Here is a 22,908-nt window from a genome sequence, read left to right on the forward strand (position 1 = left end):
TGCAGGTACACGTGTGTGCAGGTGCAGGCACAGGTGTGTGTGTAGGTGTGTGCACAGAGAGGAGCCTGCAGGTGCAGGTGTGTGTGTGTAGGTACACGTGTGTGCAGGTGCAGGCACAGGTGTGCGTGCAGGTGTGTGCACAGAGCGGAGCCTGCAGGTGCAGGTGTGTGTGTGCAGGTACACGTGTGTGCAGGTGCAGGCACAGGTGTGCGTGCAGGTGTGTGCACAGAGCGGAGCCTGCAGGTGCAGGTGTGTGTGTGCAGGTACACGTGTGTGCAGGTGCAGGCACAGGTGTGTGTGTAGGTGTGTGCACAGAGAGGAGCCTGCAGGTGCAGGTGTGTGTGTGTAGGTACACGTGTGTGCAGGTGCAGGCACAGGTGTGTGTGCAGGTGTGTGCACAGAGAGGAGCCTACAGGCACAGGTGTGTGTGCAGGTACACGTGTGTGCAGGTGCAGGCACAGGTGTGTGTGCAGGTATGTGCACAGGGAGGAGGGTGTGAGGTGCAGGTGTGTGTCCCTGTGCAGGTGCAGGGACAGGTGTGTGTGCAGGTGTGTGTGCAGGTGTGTGTGTAGGTGTGTGCACAGAGAGGAGCCTGCAGGTGCAGGTGTGTGTGTGTAGGTACACGTGTGTGCAGGTGCAGGCACAGGTGTGTGTGCAGGTGTGTGCACAGAGAGGAGCCTACAGGCACAGGTGTGTGTGCAGGTACACGTGTGTGCAGGTGCAGGGACAGGTGGGTGTGCAGGTGTGTGCACAGGGAGGAGGGTGTGAGGTGCAGGTGTGTGTCCCTGTGCAGGTGCAGGGACAGGTGTGTGTGCAGGTGTGTGCACAGGGAGGATCTGTGCTCAGAGTGTGGTCTGTGCTCAGAGTGCCACTGCCCAACACATTCGGCCCTGCCTCACCCGCTCACTTCCCGGGGTCACTTGTGGCTATGAGGCACCCCCGTCTGTGGGAAAGGTCTACCAAGGAGGTGGCAGCCACAGCCACGTCCCACTGTGTCCCCAAGAGAGGAGAAGGGAGGAGTGGGCCGCCCTGCGCGTCCCAGCCAGCCTCTGCCTGAGCAGGTGGGCTCTCGCCCCTGCCCTGCTCTCCTGGGCCCTGCCCAGCCCTTCACTGTCCCCGGGACCTCCTGACTTTCCTGGTGGCGACTTCTCTCTTCCCGGAGCTGCCTGAACAATGGAGCACCAGCCTGAGGCCCAAGCCCCAAGATGCCCAGCCCGAAGGTCAGTTAGACATTAATGAAAACAAGGACCATGCACATCCTCTGGGAAGAAATGTCTGGCTCTCCAAGTGCGTCTGTCTCCTCTCTTTCCTCAGTGAGCGCTGGGCAGCCGACGTGTCCTGGGAAGGCAGAGCCAAGGCTGCCCGCTGGGAATCCTCAGGGGTCCCTGGGAGCTCTGCTGTGCTGCCCGGGGGACTGGGGCACCAGAGCTGGGGCACCAGAGCTGGGGCGGCAGGCCTCCTGGAGGACGGGCTCCAGGGGTCCCGACGGCAGGGTTGGGGGCTAACAGGGAGGGCAGGGGCCAGGACCGCAGGCTCCTGGGAAACGGGATGCTCAGCGGCAGCCCCTAGGGAGGGCAAGGGGCCCAGAGGGCCACAGAAAGTGGGGTCAGAAGTGACAGGGGTTGAAGGGAAGCTGCAAATAAGAGCGCTCAGAGGGATTGGAGGATTTTCTAAATCTATTCAATATGCAAAGACAAGTGCCATATGGCCGCGGGCTCTGCCTTCCAGTCCCTGTACCTGCGGTGGCCTAAATATTCCTAAGATTAAGTTCACTTGAAAGTAGCAGAAAAATCTGAAACAGTAACAATCTAAACAGGATAGAATTTCGCTTCTCCTTCACTCAGAAGGGACAGAGGCAGTTGGTCCAGGGCTGAGAGGTCCCTCCCTGGGGTCAGGACCCTGTCACCTATGTGGTTGCTCCACTGGCTTGAAAGCTTTTCATTCCTAAATGTGTCTTGTGACCCAAGATGGATGCTATAGCTCTAGCCTTCACATCTTCCTTCCAGCTAGCAGGAAGACACTCTCCTTTTAAAGGCATTTCCTAGAAGGTCCACAAAACTTGGGCTCATATCTCATTTGTCACCAGAACTTGGTTACGTAACCACAATCAGATGGCAGACAGACTGGGAAATGCAGTCCATTCTGGGTGGCCATTGCACTAAAATGTGCAGGTTATATCACAGGAAGGCGGAGAGGATGGTGACAGGAGACAGTATGGCCGCATCGCTGGCCCTCCCTCACGGGCCCTCAGAACTTCCCCCTTCAGAAGCTGACCCACTCCCAGCAGGACAGGCTGTCTCCGGAACTTCGAGGAGTCTCTTCCACACTGAATTCCTCCTGATCAACCGCATCTGGCTTTTAGAAAACACGAGACGATGTGCATTTAAAACAGGACACTCGCCTTCCTCATGCAACAACAGGTGCAGGGGCTGAAGCAGGAGTCGGGAAAGGGAGGTGCCCTGTGTTAAGACCGCGGGGCCTGGGCAGGGCGCCTGCCGGCCCCTCCGTGCATGCCCAGGTGGCCAAGGCTTCTCAAGCCACCTGCGGAGTCATGTCGTTTACTGGGGTATAGAAGGGGCTCTCGGCTCTGCTTCTCCCTCTCACAGTCGAGAGCTGTTTCCACGACAACCCAGCCATGGGAGGGAGGGAGCCTTGGAGCTGGCCTCAATGGCATGGGGGCAGCCAAAGGGCCACATGAAGCCAACAGGGACTGCACTGACCCTTCTCATCTACTCGTCAATCTGCCCAAATCGTCCAACAGTTGATGGTGGATTGAACTTGCCCTCTAAAAAGATGTGTCCCTGTTCCAGGCTCTGGTCCCTGGGAACGTGACCTTACCCAGAACTGAGTTCCTGCGGCTGTGAGCAAGGCAAGGATCTCAGATAGACCACATTGGTTCATAGTGGCCTTAGATCCAATTCTATGTCCCCCAAGAGAAAAGAGGGTAATTAGACACTGACGCGAGAGAGGTGGCCACGGACAGGGAGGCAGAGAGCGGCACAATGTGTCTGCAAGCTGAGGAACAGAGGACTGGGCACCCCCAGGAGCAGGACACAGGCCTAGACAGACCCCTGGCCCAGAGGCCAGCTCCCACTTGTGCTTATTAATATTCACCGGCTGGTATGCCCAAGAAGGGCAGCACACATTCTGAACTGTTCACAAACACCTTTCCCAAGACAGACCGCGTGCAGGGGCACAAACAGTCTCCATCACCTGCAAGATGGGAGTCAAAGGGAACAGGGGCTCTGACCAGCGTGGGATCAGCCACAGCCAGGAGCAGACCTCTGGGAAACCCGATACGCAGACTCTAAATAAACTATGGGCCAAAAAGTGAGTCGAAACAGAACCAGAATGCACACTGAACAAAATTAAAATGGTGATACCTGTCCCGGTCTGTGAGCACAGGGACGTCTGCAGCACCAGATCCACAGCACAGAAAGGAGAGTGTCCTCAAGTGAATGACGCTAGTGCTCGGCTCAGGGAACCGAGGGGCCAAGGAGAGGAAACGGCAAAGATGAGAGGCGGCTAGGACCAGGCAGCGGAGGAGTGCAGCTCCAGAACCAGGCAGGTCTCGGGGACCACAGCAGCGGTCAGGGAGAGAGGAGGCGGCCAGGGCCGGGGTCAGGGTGGAGACACCAGCTCACAAGGCTGACAACGGGAATTGTGAGCACGTCTGTGCTGACACTCCAGCACGCTGGACACTTACAGCAGACAGACAAACTCAGGACGAGACGGATAATCAGAAGAACCCTGTCTATTGGATAACTTGAACTTTAAGTTAAAAGCCTTCCCACAAAGGAAATGCATGCCCACATGACTTCCCTGGAGATTCTACAAAAATCTGTGAAGGAAACAATTCCAATTCCACACAGAGCATTCAGGAAGCTCAAAGAGGAAGGAACACTGTCCCCCGCCCCCCGCTCCCGCCCCGAGTCCTGCAAGGCAAACGTCACCCTGATTCCTCAACAAAACAGGGTACAGAGACGTCAGGAGAAGGAAAGAGCCGCTCTGTCCCTCCCAAGTGCAGAAGTGCAGGCTCTCGGCCGAGTGTGGGGCACGGCCCTGGGCCTCACCGCCTGCCAGGCCCCGGGGAGCCCGCCAGGACAGCGGGAGGAGGAGAGGCTCCCTGGTGGAGAAGACAGGGAAAACTCGTCCTGGGCAGAACACCGGGTGCTGTCCAGTGGTCAGGACACAGGGGGAGCTACGGTGGCCTCCCAGCAAGGCTTCGAGGTGCAGTCAACACTGAAGCAAGCTGCCTTTCTGTCTAGCAATAAACAAAACTGAAAATTTTAAAGTAGTGTCTACATCAGGCCAAGATGTTAAGTATCAGTGATAAATGTGGCAAAGGAGGAGCAGGCTTTGCACACTGAACACTGCCAAGCCTCCTCAAGAGGAGAGAAAGAAATCGCAGGTGGCCTGGGAGACGCGCAGGGTAAGGAGTTGAAAGACTCAGCGTTGTGAATGCTGCTTCTTCCAACATTTCTGCATGGAGCCAAGTCAAGTCTCCGAGCCGAGATGACAAGCTTCTCCAGCAGGAACCGGCAGGCCGGGCTGCAGTTCATGCGGAGAGGGGAGACACCCAGCGTCACTCTGCCGACTTCCAGAAAGGGAAACCAAGTTTGGTGACCCACACGTCTGCTCTCAGAACACGCTGGGAGAACCCGCCATCACAGTGGCGCAGAACTTACAGCACAGGGCCGAGTGCCCGCAGATGGAACGGGAGCACGCAGGCGAGAGAAGGGGGCTCCGTGGAGGAAGACGTGACCTCGTGACAATGGAAGGGACCACCGTGTGTCCACTGGCAAAACCCAAAGCTCCCGTCTGCACCCTCACCCTAAAAAATAGCCCAGGGTGCGCTGCAGATGCCCTGGAGGATGCAGAAGAGAGCTGTGACCCTGGAGGAGCCAGGAAGCCCCTGGCTGTGTCCCCGCAGCAGCTCCCTTTAGAAAGATCAGCTGAACTTTGTGACTGTGCACCGCCCTCCTGGGAGACCACTGCTAGCTGAGCACGTCGGCCTGAGCCCGAAGTCCCCACCGCTCCAGAGGCCCAGGCAGGAGGGTCACTGGAACCCTGGAGTCCAAGGTCAGCCTGGGCGACAAAGAGAGACCCCATCTCAAAACAGAGACAAAGGAAGGGAGTGGGGAAGGGTGAAGAGAAGAGAAAGGAAAATCTGGTTACAGCAGCGATAAGACAGACCTGGGATGATCATCTGTGTCCAACAGAACTAGATTCAGAATAACAATGAATCAACACTTTTTGTACCAGTGTGCTTAGCGACTGAGCCACATCCCCACCCCTTTTACATTTTACTTTGAGACAAGGTCTTGCTAAATTGGTTACGGCCTCACTAAATTGCTGAGGGGAGCCTCGGACTTGTGATCCTCCTGCCTCTGCCTCCCCAGTCACTGGGATTACAGGTGTGAACCACTCCCCAGAATGAATAAGCAGTTTACTGAGAAAGTAATTGGACAGATCCTTGAAGATTTATGGATGGCAAATGGGAACATGAGAAGAGGCTCTAGAGCATTACTCATTTGGGAACGCAAGTTCATGTCACAATGAAATACCTCTACACTTACTGGACTGTCTGAAATGGAAAAGTGCAAACATACCAAGGATCGGCAGGAATGTGAAAGACCCACTGAAGCAAACAAACCACTGACAGAGTACAAACTTGTTCTAGGATTCTGTGTTCATCAGGAAAGTGCTACAAACGTGAAGGCAGAATTAAAACAGTCAGGCCATGCATCCAAAAGATTATGGCAAGCAGCTCTGCACTCAAAAATGTCAGTGAAACTTCTCTAGGAGGAAAGAAGAGAACCGAAGAAGAGACCTCAGGCCTGAACAAAGAACATGCTGGAAATGGCAGATATACAGTGAATACAAAAGTCTTCCCGGAGGGATCTTTCTGACCTCCTGAAAAGATAAGTGAAAGCCAAAGGGAAAATGATAAATACCACTGTTCAACATACAGAACAGCAGCGCAGCCAGGCTCGGAAATCCCAGTGACCTGGGAGGCTGAGGCAGGAGGATCCCCAGTGTGGCCAGCCTGGGCAACTCAGCAAGACCCTGACTCAAAATGGAACTTAGAAAGGGCTGGAGGTGTGGCTCCGTGGCAGAGCACTTGCCTGGCATGCCCAAGGCCCTGGCTCCACCCCCAGCAGGCAGTGAAAAGAAAAGAAAGCCCAAGCGCAGAGGGTGCGAGGCCGTGGACGCACCCGGCGTGAGGCCTCAGCTCCACATGAAGGGGTGCGAGGATCCGAAGGTCCCAGGCAACACTGGCTGAGCCCTGCAGCACACTAACAAACCAAATGGAGGAGTGCTGATGGGCCCCGGGTGGAGACAGTGAAAACAGATGGGGGTCCACAGAAAGCCACAGAGAAAGACACCTACGGCCACCAGAAAAGACAGACAGGCAGGATGGAAGGCTGAGACCTGCACGCGAGATGGCCGGGCATGCACCATCTGCTGGTGCTGTCAGAGCGCTTCCTAAAGTTGGGCTGGTGAAGCAGGATGTGTCTCCACTCTGCCTGTGAGAGACCCCCCTGAAAGGCACAGCCACAGAAGGATGAAACACAGAGGACAGGAAGTCACACCGCAGATGCTCTACACTCAGGGGCTGAGGTGACCACGCCAGCATCAGAAGAGTGGACTTCAGGATGGGATGTGCCACTAAAGTCTGAGAGGCATCATGCTAGAAGTGGGCTCATGGAGAGAAGGCAGAGCTCTAGATCCATGCTCACCCAGCACCACAGCCTCAGAACACACGAGACCCCGACAGGGCTCCAGCCACAGTGACCGCCTCACAACAGAACGAGGCACCACAAGTAACGAAGACACAGAGACTCAAAGAGAAGCCGGCCAGCTGGATCTGGGTGGCATCCCGGAACCCTCCACCCAGACAGAGCCCACATTTTTAACTGATGCCTAACTACAGGCCATAAAGGGACTGGACTCCCAGGACAAAGTGCTGTGACCACAAGGAACTGCATTCGCGTCAACAACAGATGTGTCCGGAACATCTCCAAATGTTTGGAAGTTAATGCACAACCACACACCTGGGGCAGAGAGAAAAACACTGGGGAAAGGGCCAATAAAGACTCCGGGAGTGAAAGACGTTTGTGGGATTCAGGCGGAGCCTTGCTGAGCAGGAAATGTCCAGCAAGAAATAAGAGGTGTCTGAAGTCCCTCCCACCGCAAGAGAGGATGAACTCAGAGTGACCTGAACCAGGAGAAGGAAAGAACAGGAAAGAACAGGTCTGAGGTCAAGAGGGCCCGCGGGGGTGAGCTTGCTCTCCCCGCTCTCTGCCCCGTGAGGACGTGGGGCTCCTGGGCCATCCTGGAAGAACATGCCGGTCACTCATCTGACCCCAAGCTTGCCAGCCCTTTGGTCTTGGACTTCCCAGGCTCTGGTCCTAGCCATCACGCATCTCAGGTGTTCTGCTGCCGCAGCACAAGCAGACCGGGACCGAGGACTTGCCCCGTGTCGCCCGCGGCACACCTGTCTTGGGGATCTCTAGAACACACGTCTTCCTCAGTCACTTCCTGCCTGTGACTCCTCATACAACAGGGTCCTCCTGACCCAAGGACCCACTGTGGGTCATCCAGCCTTGATTCCCACGGTGGCTCCAACCAAGGCTGAACTGGGCAGGCCGAGGGAAGAGGCCCTTTCCTGGGAGTGGACACCCCTGAATGCGGCTGGAAGACACTCCTAGAGGACCCCCTGGCCTACTGAGCCAGCTCAGCCTGCAGGGCAGGACGGGGCCGCTCACATAAACTCTTAGAGACTACAGGGGCTCCCTACAGATGGCCACACACTGGGGTAAAACAGCAAGCTTTGCCGTCTCACCCAGCTGAGGCCAGAAGTCCGAGATCAAGGTGCCTCAGAGGGGCGTCCTCTGAAGTTCCCAGGGCAGCAGCTCTCCAGATCTCTCCGGTTTCCAATAACTGGTCAGTCTTACCACGGCATTCATCCTGGGAGTGTGCGTCCCTATCCACATTTCCCCGTCACACTGCACAGGGCCTACTGATTTCACCTGCTTTATCATCTGCAAAGACCCGACTTCCAAATAAATTCACACCCACAGGTCCTGGGGCTTAGCACTTCAGCCTCCCTGGGGGTCGCAGGCCAGCCTGGCACACACTGAGCTCTCAGGCCACGCAGGACCCTGCCCGTCTCCAACAGGATCCTGCGTGGTCCGGGAGAGCTATCACCCATGGCCAGGCCAACTCAGTGCCATCCTGGCCTCTATTGCTAGGAGGACCCTGATGCCGGCACCTCATTCTCTGCTTGCCAAGACCCAATTCTCAGGCAACAGCACCTCTGCACGGGGCTGCCCTCGGGGCTCTCTGCCCAGGACTCTGGCGGCACCTCAGGCCAGCCCATTTTGTCTGCGCAGAGAGGCAGCCCTGCAGGGGAGAAAGGCTTTTGTGCCCTGGAGCTTTTCTGACTCTCAGTTTGGATGAGGATCTGATCCTTGGGTGCTGGGATCTTGTGTTGGAGAGTGGAACAAGTGGCCACTAAAAGCCCAGAGGTCAGTGGGATGCCGATGGCCAGGCCACAGCACAACTGAAACACAGTCCATGGGCAGCAAGATTCATCTCAGTCTGCAAGGGCTCCCCAGCCTCTCTTGGTGTGCAGGAGGGCAATGCCTCTTGGGTTTCATTTCACAGATGGACATCCCAAGGCGAGGTCACTTGCTGAGGTCCAGAGTGAGGTTTTAAAGTGTCTGGACCACCCAGCACCTTTCCCTCTGGACACTGTGGGGTGGCACAGACCTTCAGCATCAGTCCTGTCTCTCTCCCCTCCAGGCCTGGAAACACAGTAGGGCCACAGAAGGGCCCACCACATGGCCACAGGTCTGTTCTGTTCAGCCAGGATATCCGCCTGTTAGCAGAGGGCTCAGGCCATTCCCTGACCAGCTGCCTGGGAGAGACGTGGCTGGGATTCTCAGAGCACTCATGTCCAGGGGCCTCAGGACTTTGGGGCCCCTTTGGGGGCTGCATTGCAGGGAGAGCTCTGGTTCTTCCTCCGGCTCTCTGCTTTCTGGTGTCAGTGTAGGATGGGCGGTGGGCATGGAGGTGGAGGTGTCTGAGCCCCTCCTCACGCAGAGCCCCCTGTGAGCAGCACACTGAGGTGCACAGGGAAATTCAGCTGATCACGTTGCAAAAGATGTGCAGTGGATTTTTCAAATTTATAAATTTTGACCAGAAAGCTATTTCTGAAAGCTTTTGTTCTAGTCAATAATGAGTCACAAATTAGGGATCCCCAAATGTCCCCTGGATCTTCGGCGGTAACTGCCAGGAATTAGAGGAGCCGGGGAAAACTCTCGCCTCCCACAGCCCTCTCCCACCCCGGGAGCCCACTGGAGATCCGCCTTGGACAGTGCCTTGGCCGGGGTGCAGGGCGGGGAGAACCGCCTTCCAGGAGCCGGGTCAGAACGGACCCAGGAGGAAAGAAGGCTGCGCGGACCTCGCGGAGCTGGACACCAGCCGCGCCGCCGCGAGGTCCTGCTCCCTGCTCCTGGGACTCACCCGCCCGCAACCCCAGGGCTCCGCACCCAGCGCCCCGGGAGCGCGCGCCCCGCCCCTTCCTCGTCCCCGCGGTCAGCGCCGACCGCCGCCGGGGCCCGCGCACCGGCGGGCTGGCCTGGGCGCAGGGCGGGCGCGGAAGGAGGCGGAGGCGGGCCCGGGACGCCCCGCCCGGGGCCCGCCCGCCGCCCACGTCACACCGCCGCCCCTCTCGCGCCTGCGCCGCCCGCCCGCCGCGCATCCTCAGCCGCCGCGCATCCTCGGCCGCTCCCGCCGCTCTCCGCCCGCTCGGCGCCCAGCTCCGCGCCGGTTCCCTCGCGGCCGGCCGGCGGCCATGAGGCTGCGGGGACGCGGGACGCGGGCCATCCCCGCCTCCGGCGTGGCGTCGGGCGGTGCGCGGCGACTGGCGCCCCCGGGGCAGAACCCCTTCGTGCACGAGCTGCGGCTGAGCGCCCTGCAGAAGGCCCAGGTGGGTGTCCCCGAACGCTCCGCCACGGACCTGGCGGGATGCGGCCCCGGGAGGCGCGGCCTCCGATGGGGCTGGGGAGGGTCCTGGGACTCGGGCCCTCCCTCGCCGACCCCCGTCCCGTGGTCCCTACACTTCGCGACGCGACGCTCGATCCCCGACGCTGGATCCCCGGCATCCGGCTTCCCGCCGCCCTTACCCAGATCAGATCCCCAGGTCCCTGGCGCCGGTCTCCCGCATCCCGCACCCTGATGCTGCTCCGCACCCCTTTTGCCTGGTTCCTGCAGCCTGATCTCCGCTCCGCATCCCTGTCCCCGCCGCTCCTCCCAGGCCCAGGCGCTGTTCCCGCCGGATGCAGGCCCCGCGCCTGGATGCAGAGCGGGCATCCCCGCCACGCGTCCGAGCTCAGCGCGGGAGGCTGACTTTGTGTCTCCGTGGCCTCACGTGCGGGGCTTTGCCTGGTCGTTTGAGTCAGTGCCTGAGAGAGTGGGCGCGTGGGGCAGGCGGGACAAGTGGCAGGAGGATGTCCACCTCGGTGTTTGCGAGGATAGTTTCCTGGGCTTCGCAGTAAGCGAGGCTCCCCAGGGCATCTGACCCCAGTCAGCTTGTGCGACCTGGTTCCCACGTGGGAGGGAAGAGTGTGTGACAGCTTCCCTAAAGACTGGCTTTGAGGGCCGGGAGGATAGTGAGTGGGGACCTGGTCCAGGCAGGGAGGGACGTTTGCCGCTTTTGTTCTTGTGGCCTTCCCATGGGAGCATGTCCCTTGACAAGCTGGCACCCCTGGTGACCTACTCTGGGCCAGTCCTTCAGAGTTCTGAGACACTCCCAGGCCTGACTTACTCCACAGTAGCTGCAGGCACTAGCAGCTTAGGGCTTCATGCTGCCGGCTCTTAGGAAGTGCATTTCCGTGGTGAGGAAACTTCTTCCGTGGGCAGGGGAGTTGTTTTAGTGTGTCAAGTAGCTCATCTGATGTCACATGAAGTGAGAGGCTTGGAGTCTTCGTCCCAGGGGGGGCTTTCCCAGGACCCTGCTTTCTTCAAGCCCTGGGTGGAAGAAAATGGTGTGATTGAGACCAGGGTGTCCCCAGCTGGCCCCGGGCCCTGTCCCTGCACAGGTCAGGGTCAGGGCTCTGCCTGGAACCTCCCTCTGCAGCCTTCATCTCAGACCCTCGCCTGCCAGTGGCTGAGCCTGCAGGAAGAAGACACAGTCCCCTCTACCCTTCCCCTCATTGCCCGTCTCCCCAGCCCTCACCAGCCACTCCTGGGGGTCCTTTCTCTCTCCTCCTCCTGCCACTCTGGCCTTAGAAGCCCTCTCTGGACAGACACCCTGGAATGGAGCCCTGATCCTGTCTTGTGCTTTTCTAGGGCCTTCCCTGCTCACCCCCTGCACCCTCCCCTACCCATCCTGATCATGCTGCCCGCACCCTGGTCATCCCGGTGGCCTGCTTCCTCCTGCCCTGCCCCTCTCAGCCTCACGGTGTCCCTCTTCCAGGCAGCTAGTGCCTCCCTCCCTCTGCGTCCTTCCTGTCGCTCCCTTTAGGAGGGAAAGACGGCCAGGTGCACTGCCCCGCAGGAAGCAGAGCCGAGGCCCCCTGGGGTGGGGAGAAGGCAGGATTGGGTTGGAGTGCCCCCCACCCTCCTTTCTGCCCCCGCACCTCATTACCTCCATCCCAGCTGCTCTCGGCAGGGTCATGGAGCCCCCCAGAGTCACCAGGTGTACTTGGGACGCAGTTGTACCTGCTCTGGTGCGGCTGAGGGTCACTTTGTAAATGCCCGTAGAGTGCTCTGTGGAAACGCTGGCTTGTACCGGGTACTACCCTGTGAAGTTACCTCTGGGCTAGCCGTGGCCAAATGCCCTCTACAGGTGAGTGGCCTGTCTCCCAAGCACAGAAAGCCTGCTTCCCGGGATAAGGCCTCGTACCCCACACCGAGGTGCTCGGGACGCCCCAGTGGAGCCAAGGTGTAGGCAGCCCGCAAGTCCATGCCTGGGATGCTGCTGTGTCTGGCCTGGTGCCAGTCGGCCACCTTGGCTGCCGTGGGGTCCATCTGGCATTTACAGACTTAGTGAGGAGCTTAAGCCTCTCTCTGGACAGAAAGCCACACACAGGGGTCTGAAGAGGGCCCAGGGCTGGTGAGTCTGTGAAACCTGCGTGTACTGCAGCCGAAGCCAGGGCACAGGTCAAGCTCAGGGACAGGGAGGGTGGCGTGGCGCTGCTCTCCAGCCCTCAGCCGCGTTCTCACAGTTGCCTTCTCATTGGCTACTTCTGGAGTCATGAGGTGATTTCTATCACCCGGGGTTTTGGGGTACTTCTCATAGATTCTGTGTTGTGAGCATGTCCTCGTCCCCAGCTCTGATGGGTTTTCCCTTTTCTGAAGTCCCTGCCCATAACCAGCCTCTGAGAGGTCACTTCCTGGAAAGCAGAGCCACTCCCTCTAACCTTGGAACTGTGTGCCAGGTCAGTGTTGGGCCCAGAGCTGGAGGCTCTGGCCAGCTGCCCCCTGCCCAGTCTGACCTGCAGAGGACACTGAGGATGGCCTGGCATCTGGTGGGCCATCTCTGCTTGTGCCTGTGGCCCAGGAGAGGCTAAGGGCCACTTCCCGGCATCCTTGCCTGTGTTCACTGTCAGCTGTGGCCCTGGGAGGCGGTGGGAGGCAGGGGTAGTGTGACAGTGTTGCAGACGAGGCTGCGGGGGCCAGTGCTGTGGTTCCTGCCTCTGAGCGTGTGGTCTGGCTTGGTGTGGACGCTGGCCTGGCCTCATAGCCCTGCCCTCGGGGAGCTGGCTCCTTCCCACACACCTGAGGCCTCTGTAACCCCTCTGCCTTTCTGGAAAGGCTTGCTTGCCGTTGAGGTGGAACAGCAGGATCAGGATTGAGGCTGTGAAAGATTGTTGGTTGGTTTGTGGCCTTCAGAGCTGACCTCAAGGGTGTGCGTACGTTGTGCACACAGAGGTATTCTATAGCTGCAAGCAAACCCCGGTCTTGTGCACTCATCACATGTTAGACTAACATCAAATCTTAGAACTTTTGTGGTACGTTCCGAATGCCCTGTGCTCACGCTGTCCGGCGGGGCAGGTTACTTGGTGTCTCCATGACAGTCACGTGCTGATTTCTGAACTGTTCCCTGCAGATTGCTGCAGGTCTCAGTCCCAGGCCCCAGGCTCATTTTCCTCTCTGGCCACTGATATTAGCAGCAGGAGCTGGCTCCTGTCCCACCCGTGACTGCTCTGCATGCACAGCCTGGGCCCCGAGCAGACCCGAGCCGGGCAGCGCCTTCCTGGAGGGAGCCAGCCGGGAACGCCCCATCCTGGGCTCTGGTCTGGGTTCTGGAATTCTGACCGAGGTCACATTTTTACCGATCAAGCCTGACTCTGGCCTCTGCCTGGCTGGCCCCCAGGCTGCTGGCTCTTTAGGACACGCTGTCCTCACGGGAGCTCGGCCACACCATCCCAGCTCCGCTCAGTGTCCAGGGATCCATCCTGCTGCTGGCCTGATGAGTTCTGTCAGTCTTGATGGCACTGATGTGCCAGGAGAAGAGCCACCAGCTGGCGTCTCACATTTTTACCTGTATTTTTCATGGTCCTTCCCAGCTTGGGCCTTTGGTTTACAGGGAATGTCACCTTGACTCTCTGCGGGGCACCCAGAGTCATCTGGCCCAAGCACTTGGCCTTTCACCTAGGGGCAGTGGCCTGTGCTGTACTTACCCCCTGAGGCGTGTGGTCAGTGTGTGGACTCGGACTATGTTCTGGGGACAGCAGTTCCTTGCAAGCTGCGCCTTTGCTTTTGCGATGGAGCCGCCCCGCAGGCTCAGGCCCCGCCCCAGCCACCTTCGCCCAGAAGCCCCCGACACCTCAGCGGGAAGCTCAGCTCCACTCTGCGTCCTCAGGGTGCTCACCCTGGCCAGCTCTCCCCAGCAGCGCGTGCCCCGACCAGCCAGTGGTCTGCAGACGCGGAGCTGTCGTCCCAGGAGAGCTGGCTTCCTTTTCATTGAGACGTCCTCTGCCCACATGGTGGACGACGCGTTTCCACAATTGAGTGATCTCTTTCTCACTTTCAAGGGATCAGGGTTTGGGGCCTGGAACAGTGGTTACCCAGAGCCCTGCTGTACAAACCGGCCATCAGGGCCTGCCTGCTCTGCTTGCTGGGTACCCAGTGGCCCTGCACCTGTCCCCACATGCAGCAGAGTGGCCTCGAGCCCTGTGGCCCTTCCTGCCTGGGCATGTGTGAGTAAGGCACGCCCCTGCCCACCTGACCCAGAGACTCCAGGAGGACCCTCTCTGCCATCCATGCTCCTCCAGCTTCTGTTCCTGGACCCTTCACCAAACAGCCCAGGATAAAGCGCCCCCACCCCACGGCCGGGCAGCAGCGGCTCCTCACCCAGGTCCTGCGGGTCTATGGTGCTGTGTTAGAGCGACCCTACCACCCCAGCCTCCCTCGAGACCTTTGCTCTAGCTGTGGGTTATTTTGAAATGAGCCCAGAGGGAAGGGCACAGTGCTGGGTATGTGTGTGTCGGTACATGATGTTTTACTGTGCCCACAGTGGCCTTCGGTGGCCTATGGCCATCAACCCCTCCCTGCTCCTTCTGCAGGCTTAAAGCCCACCAGCACGTCCCGGCTCCCTGTGGCTGTGCTGGGCCTGGGTGACATGGGCTCGCCACTGCGCTGCTCTCAGGCTCACACCAGTCCACCCTCGCCTCCCTTGGGCATGGTGTAGCCACTGCCTCTGTGTTTGGTGACCCCCAGGATGCTGCCTGGACCATCCGGGGTACCAGCGCCGGTGACCCAGCCCCATGCCTCTGGAGTGGACTCAGAAGGTGGGGATGCCACCTTCTGAGTCTGTTAAGGGTCACATGTCCACCTTAGAGTGGAGTGGTGATTTATTTTTCCCCAAGAGTTATTTGCTGTATATATGTAGCTCTTTAAAAAGAAAAACCACAGTTCTAAGTATTTCAAGTTCTCAGGGTGGCCGTGGAGCAGGGTTGACCTGAGCCTCAGCAGCATCCCTGAGGCCTGCAAGAGTGGGGACAGACATTGGCCATGAAGCAAGGCTCTGCTGTCCGCGTTGTGTCCAGCCTCATGGTAGAGCCCAGGACTTTTCCTGGCCTAAGCACAGTGGTGACCCCGCGGCCCTAAGCAGGGGAGTGCTGGTGGCTGGGGAGGTTTGCATCAGGCATCGACTGTCCCTTTGGGGTATCTTATTTAGGTCAGTTTGCTCCCCAGGCCCCTGGGACAGAGCAGGCCACATACTGGTCGATCTGTCTTCCTCACCCACAAGAGGGGTCACAGCCACCGTGGCTTGTGAATGGCTTTGGGGACATCCTTGCAGCCCACGGGTCAGGCTCAGCCTCTCCCCAACTGGGCCCTCCCACCCTCCACACAGGGTCTCTTCATTTTGCTGGTCAGTGGCCTTGAGAGTGCCCATGGCAAGGTGGGGGTAGAAGCCATCCCCAGCCCAGAATGATTGGTCACTGTCATCCTGCCCCTCCCTGATACGGCAGTCTCCTGCCACCCCCCCGGCCCTCCCTCCATCTTTAGCTGTCTTCCTTCCCCACACTGAGAAGTGACCACTCCACCAGGATCACAGCACTGTCCATTCCTGCTGTGCCTCTCACCAGCTGGGGAGTGGAGCCAGGATGCCTGGTTGCGCCTGTGTCTGCGAGTGGCCTGGGCCAGGCCCTGTGGGCTCCCTGCAGTCGCTCCGGAGCTCGGGCAGGCCGGGGCTGGGTGCCCCTGGCGGGCGGGCGTGGGCTGTCCTCCTCTCAGTGCCTGCGGCTCTCTGCAGATGTTTACTGAGCAAATAAAACAGCCAGAAAGGCCGCCGGGCTTGAGTTTCGGGATTCTTTTACTCAGAGCAGGCAGCGGGTCCCTGAGGTGACCCCACTGCTGGGAGGTGGCCGGTCCCTGCTGACTCCTGTCTGTGTGTGTGCCACAGTGTCCCACTTCTCCCTGAGGCCCCTCGCCTGCCATGCTGTCTGTCCCCTCCCGTGTTTTGCTGGGGCAGAGCTGAGTGCCACTGCCTGCCTTGTCCCTCCTCCTGGAGGTGTGACTCTTTAGAGTCAAAGGAGACTGAAGTGCTCCTTGGGATCACAAGGTGGCCTGAGGCAGGCATCCTGCTGGGACCAGCCTGGAGCTCTGCGCGAACAGCGAACAGCAGTTAGTAAGCAGGTCACTTCTGCTAGCTGTTGCCCGGGACAGCCCTTCTTCAGAGATGACCCCTGTAGCGTAGGTGGCCTGTGGCCACTCTGGCAGTGCAAGCCATGCAGGCCCCTCACCTGGTGGTGTCCTTGGGTCTCCTGTGCCCTGAGGCAGGGCCTCCTAGGGTGTGGCCCTCCTGTGGTGCTGCTGGGGAGGCTGACCATTGGCCACCCTCCCATCCAGGCTCCACCTGCTCCCGGGCCTCCTGGGTGTTCCCACATGTGGGCTCTCTGGCTTTCCCAGGATGTAATTACAGGGTGTCCTGCCCCAGGTGAGACGCCTGGAAGTAGGTCAGCTGTAACTCAGCCCTGCAGCTCTGCGTCGGGATCTGGCTAGTGTCTGCACGGGAGCCCAGCCTGGTTCCAGAGTGTGTCTGGCCCCCAACACACCTTCTAGGGACTTCTGCTGCTTCCTCTGCAACCTGTTTCTGCGGAACCCGTGTGAGCCAGGTCCAGAGCCCCCAGGGGCCCTGCCGGGGCCTTCTCCAGGCCCGCGTCCCAGGGGATGCAGGGGGGCCCTGGTGGGGCCTCTGGCTACAGTTTGGCCAGTGAGGGATTTCACATCTGGGGCTGTGGGTCGGAATCGCGGGAGTCACAGGTACAGGGCTTTGGTCCCTGGACAGGGACCCCAAAAGCCCAGGAGAGATTTGTATAGAATGGAGTGGTTTAGGAGGACTGAGGAGAGCCCAGGCAGGAGTTTGGTAGTGTCCAGAGGTTCGGGGTCAGAACAGGAGGAGGCAGTCCCAGCCTGTGTCCACCTGAATTGTCCCAAGGAAGACACTGGACACCAGCTTTAGGTGCCCACATGACTGCCCAGCCCGGGGCCTTTGCACTTGGGTACAGGATGCTCTTGGGTTCTGGAACCCTCCCCCTGCCTGGTCCTTCCCCAGCCCTCCCCCACACTGTATCCCCTCAGTCTTTACTGAAACTCAACCCACCCAGCCCCCTTGCCCTCTTCCTGCAGGCCCCACATCTGCACACCCAAGAGTGCCCTCTGCACGTGGTCAGGGCCATGCTGGGGCTGCTGTCTGAGACATCTGTGCCTTGGCCATGTCCCTGCATCCAGAGCAGCAGGGCACCTCACAGGTGCCCTTAAGGTCAGCTGAGCAGGCTGCCTTCTTTCCCTCTCACATTCAGTTACTCGCCAGCACCAGGAGGTGCGCATGGGGCTGCCAGGTACCACACTCGTTGCCAGCGTTTCAGAGGGCCACGTCCAGACAGCACAGGCCTCTGTGGGGGACCCTAGGTGAGCACACAGGCCCACTTGGCACTGCAGGGGACAGCCTCGGGCCACATGGTGTGTCCCTGGGTTAGAGGTCAGGCCTCCCTGAGTAGGTCAGTCCTCTTCATGGGGGATGTCTTGCCCCATATGTGAAGCCCCAGGGGTCTCGGGTGGCAGGCAGTAAGCAAGGTCTCTCCCAGGGCCTTGACTTGCACGCTCAGGGCCATGTGCTGGGCAGCCCTGGGGGCCCCTACTGGACCCTGACAGCCTGCAGGCAGGTGGCTGCTGTCCACTCTTCATCTTCCTGGTTAAGCCATCGGAGGGCGAGGTGTGGCTGCCACAGGTGCGTCCCCTGCAGCCCGGGTGCGTCCCCTGTCCCACCAGGCTCCCCATGCCCTCGTTTAGCTCCGGTCCTCTTGTCCTTCTGGCCTCAGGGGAAGACTGTGAGGCTGCGTCTGCCCAGGTCATCGGGCCACCTCCCCTGCCTCAGGGCAAGGGCCTGTCCTGCCTTCCCGTCCCCGCGGGAGTTCCCGGTGTCGTGGGGTAGGATGGGAGTTCCCAGGTCCTGAAGAGTGATGGCCAGACTCTGGGGCTCTCAAGGTGCTGACAGCATGTTTGCAGCTAATGTGCTCTGAGTTGGTGACTGAAGTCCCCGAGTTCAACCTCACTGGCTTTGTGAGCATGTTCTAGGTGTCCCGGGCCTGCGACTGACCTTCCATGGGTTCAGCGTTGACCTCACTTCCCCACTGAAGGCCGAGACCGCATCACTGTGTAGCTCCTCCTGCAAGGGATCGCGCAACACGCAGGGTCAGGCGCATGTCCTCCCTGCAGCCGGTGGGCCTGTCCAGGGAGTGGTGCCCAGTCACACCCAGCTTCCCAGGGCTGGCTCAGCCATCATCTCCTGGGGGGGGGGGGGGTGTGGCCATGTGGTCTCCCAGTGCTGCTGGACCTGGTAAGCAGCACTGTGAACTGCTGCCCAGCAGGTGTCCAGCTGCATGGTGGTCACAGCACGGCATGTGGGCACCCAGGGAAAGGTGTATGCTGGCCCGTGTGTAGCCATGGTGACTGTCACAGGTCCCTGCTCACATCTGTTCTGGGGCTTCAGAGCCACCCTGGGCTGGGTAGTCTCAGGTCAGCCCTTCAGAAGCTGGTGGGGGACACCTGGGAGAGAGACATCTTCGCATGTCCAGAGGATGCCAGCAGCAGTGTGGGGAGCCGGTGTGGAGGAGACCAGCCCTCCACCCACACATGCTGCGTGCCCTTCTGTGGCTCACCTGGCCCAGGGCCCTCTCCTACCTCTGTGGTCACTTGCCAGCGCCCCCGGATCCACGGCGGTGCCCAGGCTGTGCTGCATCCCCCGAGGGTGCTGTCCCAGTGAGGCTGTCATGTCTCAGCACTGAGGCATGGGACCCAGACCTGAGCTGCGGGTCCAGCTGTTGCAGACGGTCTCTGGCACCCCATGTAAGGAGGGCCTGAGCCTCAGTAACTCCATTTTAAAATAAACCAGCGGTTCCACCAGGCACAGCCTACGGAGCCCTCCAACACGAATCAGGCAGAGCCTGGTAAATAAGTCACTTTCCACAAGTCACCGTCATCTGCCTTCACCCTGATAAGAGTCAGAGGTGTGAGATGAGGGCGGAAACCACCCGACCAGATGTCCCGACCCTAGAATGAAAGGCGGCACTGAGAAACCCTGTGACGGCTGATAGGGGTTGAAGGAGCACGCAGAAGCCCCAAGATTCAGCAAAAATGAGGGAGCAAATGAACATTCAGCCAGCCCACACTGATGCCCGCATACTGGAGAGCTGAGGAGGACCCGGACTGACACCCGCCTCTTCTCATCACCTGCCTGATGCCTGCATCGTCCTCACCACTCTCAAACTCTACAGCCACATCTTGACCCTGGAGAACAGAGACTTCTCCTTATGACCCTCTCCTCAACCGGTGGTCAGCTCCACCCCAGGAGCAGCCTCCATCGGTGCCTGACCTGCTCACTGCCGTCCGAGTGGGAGGGCATCTGCTGGACTGAAGACCTGAGAGTCAAGACCACCCTGCCCCTTGAGCTTGGCACGCAGAGGGAATGCCTGTCAGGAGCCTGTCATGACTAAGTGTCTGCAGTGCTTAGGGTGAACTTCGATTGGTTTGCTTTGGACTGATGGTGTCTATTGCAGTGCCCAGCACTAAGGATTCTCATTTTTTTGATTAAGAACTTATAGAGTGAAGTTGTATTGAGTGATTTGAGTGAATAAAGTTCTGAAAAAGGGCAGAAGAGCGTGGACATTCTTGATTTCTCCCCCCGACTGCGGATGTCACACTTTTCCCCATCGCGCCCCAGAAACTGGTTGGAAGCGGGTTGGGGAGGAACCTGTGTCTGGCGTGGAGCATTCCCTGGGTTCGGTGGTGGCAGGGTTCCTGGTTTAGGCTTGCCTTAGGCCGGAGTGGTTTTGGCCCCACAGAGCCCTGTGCAGCAGCCACACCACCTCTAGGGTGTTGAAGTGGCAAAGGCTGCCCTCCAGGAAGGTGCTCGGATGCAGTTCCCTACACAAGCTGTAGGTAGGTTGCACATTCAGAGCATGTCACCAAGCCCCAATCTGCAGGAGAGAAGCCTCCGGGTCGCTGCTCAGACTATTGTCAAGGGCTCTCTGGTAGATGGCAGGGACTGGGGAGTGGGACTGGCTAAGGTTTGAGAGAAGAAATAGCTCGGTGTTAGGGAGCTATATTTAATTTTAGATCTGAGTGGGAGCACTAAGAAGTGACTTCGAGAGCAGCCAGCTCGGACTCAGCAAAGTCCCTGAGGAGGCGCAGCCGCGATGCTGTTGAGATCTGAGGCCAAGGAGTGGTGGACGCTCACCAGTTAGTGGAACAGGTGAACTCAATGTGATGTCCGCCAGGCGTTTATGTAAAGAGCAGCTCACGCAACAAGAAGCACCAACTTCCCAAAATACAAAACGTTCTGCCTGCCTGTGCCCCAGTGCCCGCCGCTGTCCTGGTGTGGCTGCACCCGCAGTCTGTGCTCTGGGGTTTGTCTTTGTGGAGCGGCTGGGGCCAGAGCCCGTTTAAGATGGCTGCTGAGAAGATGAAGCCAACAGACCTTAGAGTGCCAGTGTCGGGCGCTCCTTTCTCCTACCATGTGACGCCCTCTGGATGACCTTTGCCAGAGGTGGCCCTCCCTGCTGGACTCTGCCTTCTCCGGAGTGAGCCTGAGGAAACACGGGCTCTTCCACCAAGGCCTACCCAGGAGCCACGTGTGGCCAGTCACCTCTGTGTGGCCACGAGCTATTACGTTCTTAAGTGATTTCAGAAAGAGGATATCCTGCGGTGTGAAAATCATGTGAAATTCATACTTCCACATTCAGAAACAAAGATGGCGTTGAACACAACACCAGGAAAGGGCCAGCGCTCTCGGTTCCTCTTTTGCTTCCGGTGAGTCGACTCTTAGAATTAATTCTGAAAACAACTCTCGACCCCCACTTGAGAGTAGTGTCTGAAGGGACCAGACGCACTTTGTCTAGCAGGGCGTCTGGTGCTGGGCACAGCACAGGCTCTGACGCCAGGTCCAGAGTCAGCCATCCTGGGCTCTGGGGTGGTCAGGGCAAGGCTGCCCGGAGGGCAGGTGTCTCCTAGGGACCAGCTTCCTTGCTCCAGCCGAGGGGCACCTGCGGGAACTGCTGTAACTCCCAGAGCCCTCTGCCTGAGCCGCGCCAGCGGAGGACCTCTCTCCCCGGCTTCTCAGAAGGCGCTCACTCCATGTTCACTCATGGGGACAGCGGAAGGGGACAGGTTGATCCCAGCTGGTTTTCCCCGTCTCCTCTGTCGGCCCTGGGTCTCTTGTCTCTCTGATGCACCTGGGGAGCCCCGCCCTGTTCTTGGGGCCTCAGGGTTTGCAGGTGGCCTTCCAGGGCAGTGCAGGACGGGCTCCCCTGCCACTCCCTCCACTTACAGACCTAGATGGACGGGAGCACCCTGGCCCCTCCCCGCCGACGCTCCTAGTACATCCCTGTTACTTCTTGCCCTCTGGGGTCCTGGAGGTTTGGGGCCCTCCCAGCCCCCCATGCCCATCCCTAGTGGTCCCAGGAAGGAAGAGCCAGAGGCCTGCCTTGGACTTGGTGTGGATGTGTCTTGGAGGTGCATCCAGCAGGAGCTGAGGAGAAAGGTGGCAGCGACTGTCCCTGGGGAGGGGACCTGAAGGACGGCCGTGCTGGAGGGTGGGCCTCACTGGGGGTCAGCTGCCAGTGAGGCTGCTGAGGGCTGTCGGGAGCCCACCCAGGGCGCCACTGGGAGGCGTTGTCTTCAGGTCCTGCACCTGTCCAGGACGCAAGGGTGCAGAGGGGTTCTCCAGGCCTGAGGCTCCCCTGCAGGCTACTGCAGCCCAGGTGGCCCTCTGCCTGCCACCCCTGGAGGCCTGGCCGGGGCTCTGGCCACCTACCCCCTTGGAGGCCACCCCTGCCCTCTCTGGCCAGGGGGCCCCGTATGAGTCTACAGTGTTTCTCTCTCTGCCTGGGCATGCCGCGCCCTCCCAGTGGGACCTTCTGCCCCCGCTCTGTGGGCACGGGGGGTCGCAGCCCAGCCTCACCCCTCTGCTCCTTCCTCCACGACCCTTCAGGATGGCCTACGTGGTTCAGGCAGGTCCAGCCTGCTGTCCTGCTCCAGAGCCCCTTCTGTGGCCTCACCCGCCCTCTGTCCTTGTGGTGTCCTGTGCCGTCCTCCCACCTCCTGTGCCGCCCGGCCCTGGTTTCTGGACTGAGGAGCATGGACAGTGGTGCAGCTTCTGGCTCACAGTCTCAGCCCGGCACTGGCCCGCACCTCTGCACCTGAGAGGGGAGCCACAGGTCACCCCCTTGGCTGTGAGCCCTGTCTTGCTCTTCCCTGCTCCTGGCCATCCTTGCAGTCGCTCTGAAGGTCCCCTCGTTGGCTGTGCCACAGCAGCACAGCATGTAAATGGAGGGGCCTCTGTTCCTCGGCACCTTGGGGCTCTCTGTCCAGGGAGGTGGCCAGCCACCGCGTCCCTGCAGGCCCCATGCAGCTCCACGTTCTGCAGAGGCCTTGCCCTTTGGTGGTGTGTGGGTGGCTTGGTACTGCTTACACGCTCGCCTTGCACGTGGGGGCTGATGGCCTCAGCAGGGGGAGGAGAGCCAGGTGCGTCTGCTAGGTCCAGGGTCCCTCTGTGTTCTGCTGCATTGGACAGTCCACCTACACTCAGAAGAGGAGCCATCCCACCCACGGCTTTTGTCCTGGGAATACTTCAGACACCTGTGGAATGTGCTAATAAGCCTTACCCCGCTGGTGAGACCACTGCCTGGGGCCCAGACAACAGACACCCATTGTCTGCAGTCCTGGCAGGTCCAGGCAGTGGGCTGGCTCCCCCAGGGCCTCTCCCTGGACATAGTCTCCTCCATATCCTCACATGGCTGTCCCTGTGTGTCCTGATCTCATAAGGACTCAGAGTGGATTAGGGCCCTCCTAATGACCTCATTCTAGCTAATCGCCTCTTCAAAGACC

General features: G+C 59.5%; 1 protein-coding gene across 1 annotated transcript in view; it reads left to right on the plus strand.

Moving 5' to 3' along the window:
* The first annotated feature begins 9,788 nt into the window (after positions 1–9,788).
* Positions 9,789–22,908, plus strand: part of Lpcat1 (lysophosphatidylcholine acyltransferase 1) — a 78,397-nt gene continuing 65,277 nt past the window's right edge. The window contains exon 1 of the mRNA XM_077109405.1: positions 9,789–10,000. Coding sequence (XP_076965520.1) covers positions 9,866–10,000 — 135 coding nt within the window. The 5' untranslated portion in view covers positions 9,789–9,865. The remainder of the gene's footprint in view (positions 10,001–22,908) is intronic.

Source organism: Callospermophilus lateralis, chromosome 5 (assembly GCF_048772815.1).
Source record: "Callospermophilus lateralis isolate mCalLat2 chromosome 5, mCalLat2.hap1, whole genome shotgun sequence".
NCBI lineage: Eukaryota > Metazoa > Chordata > Mammalia > Rodentia > Sciuridae > Callospermophilus > Callospermophilus lateralis.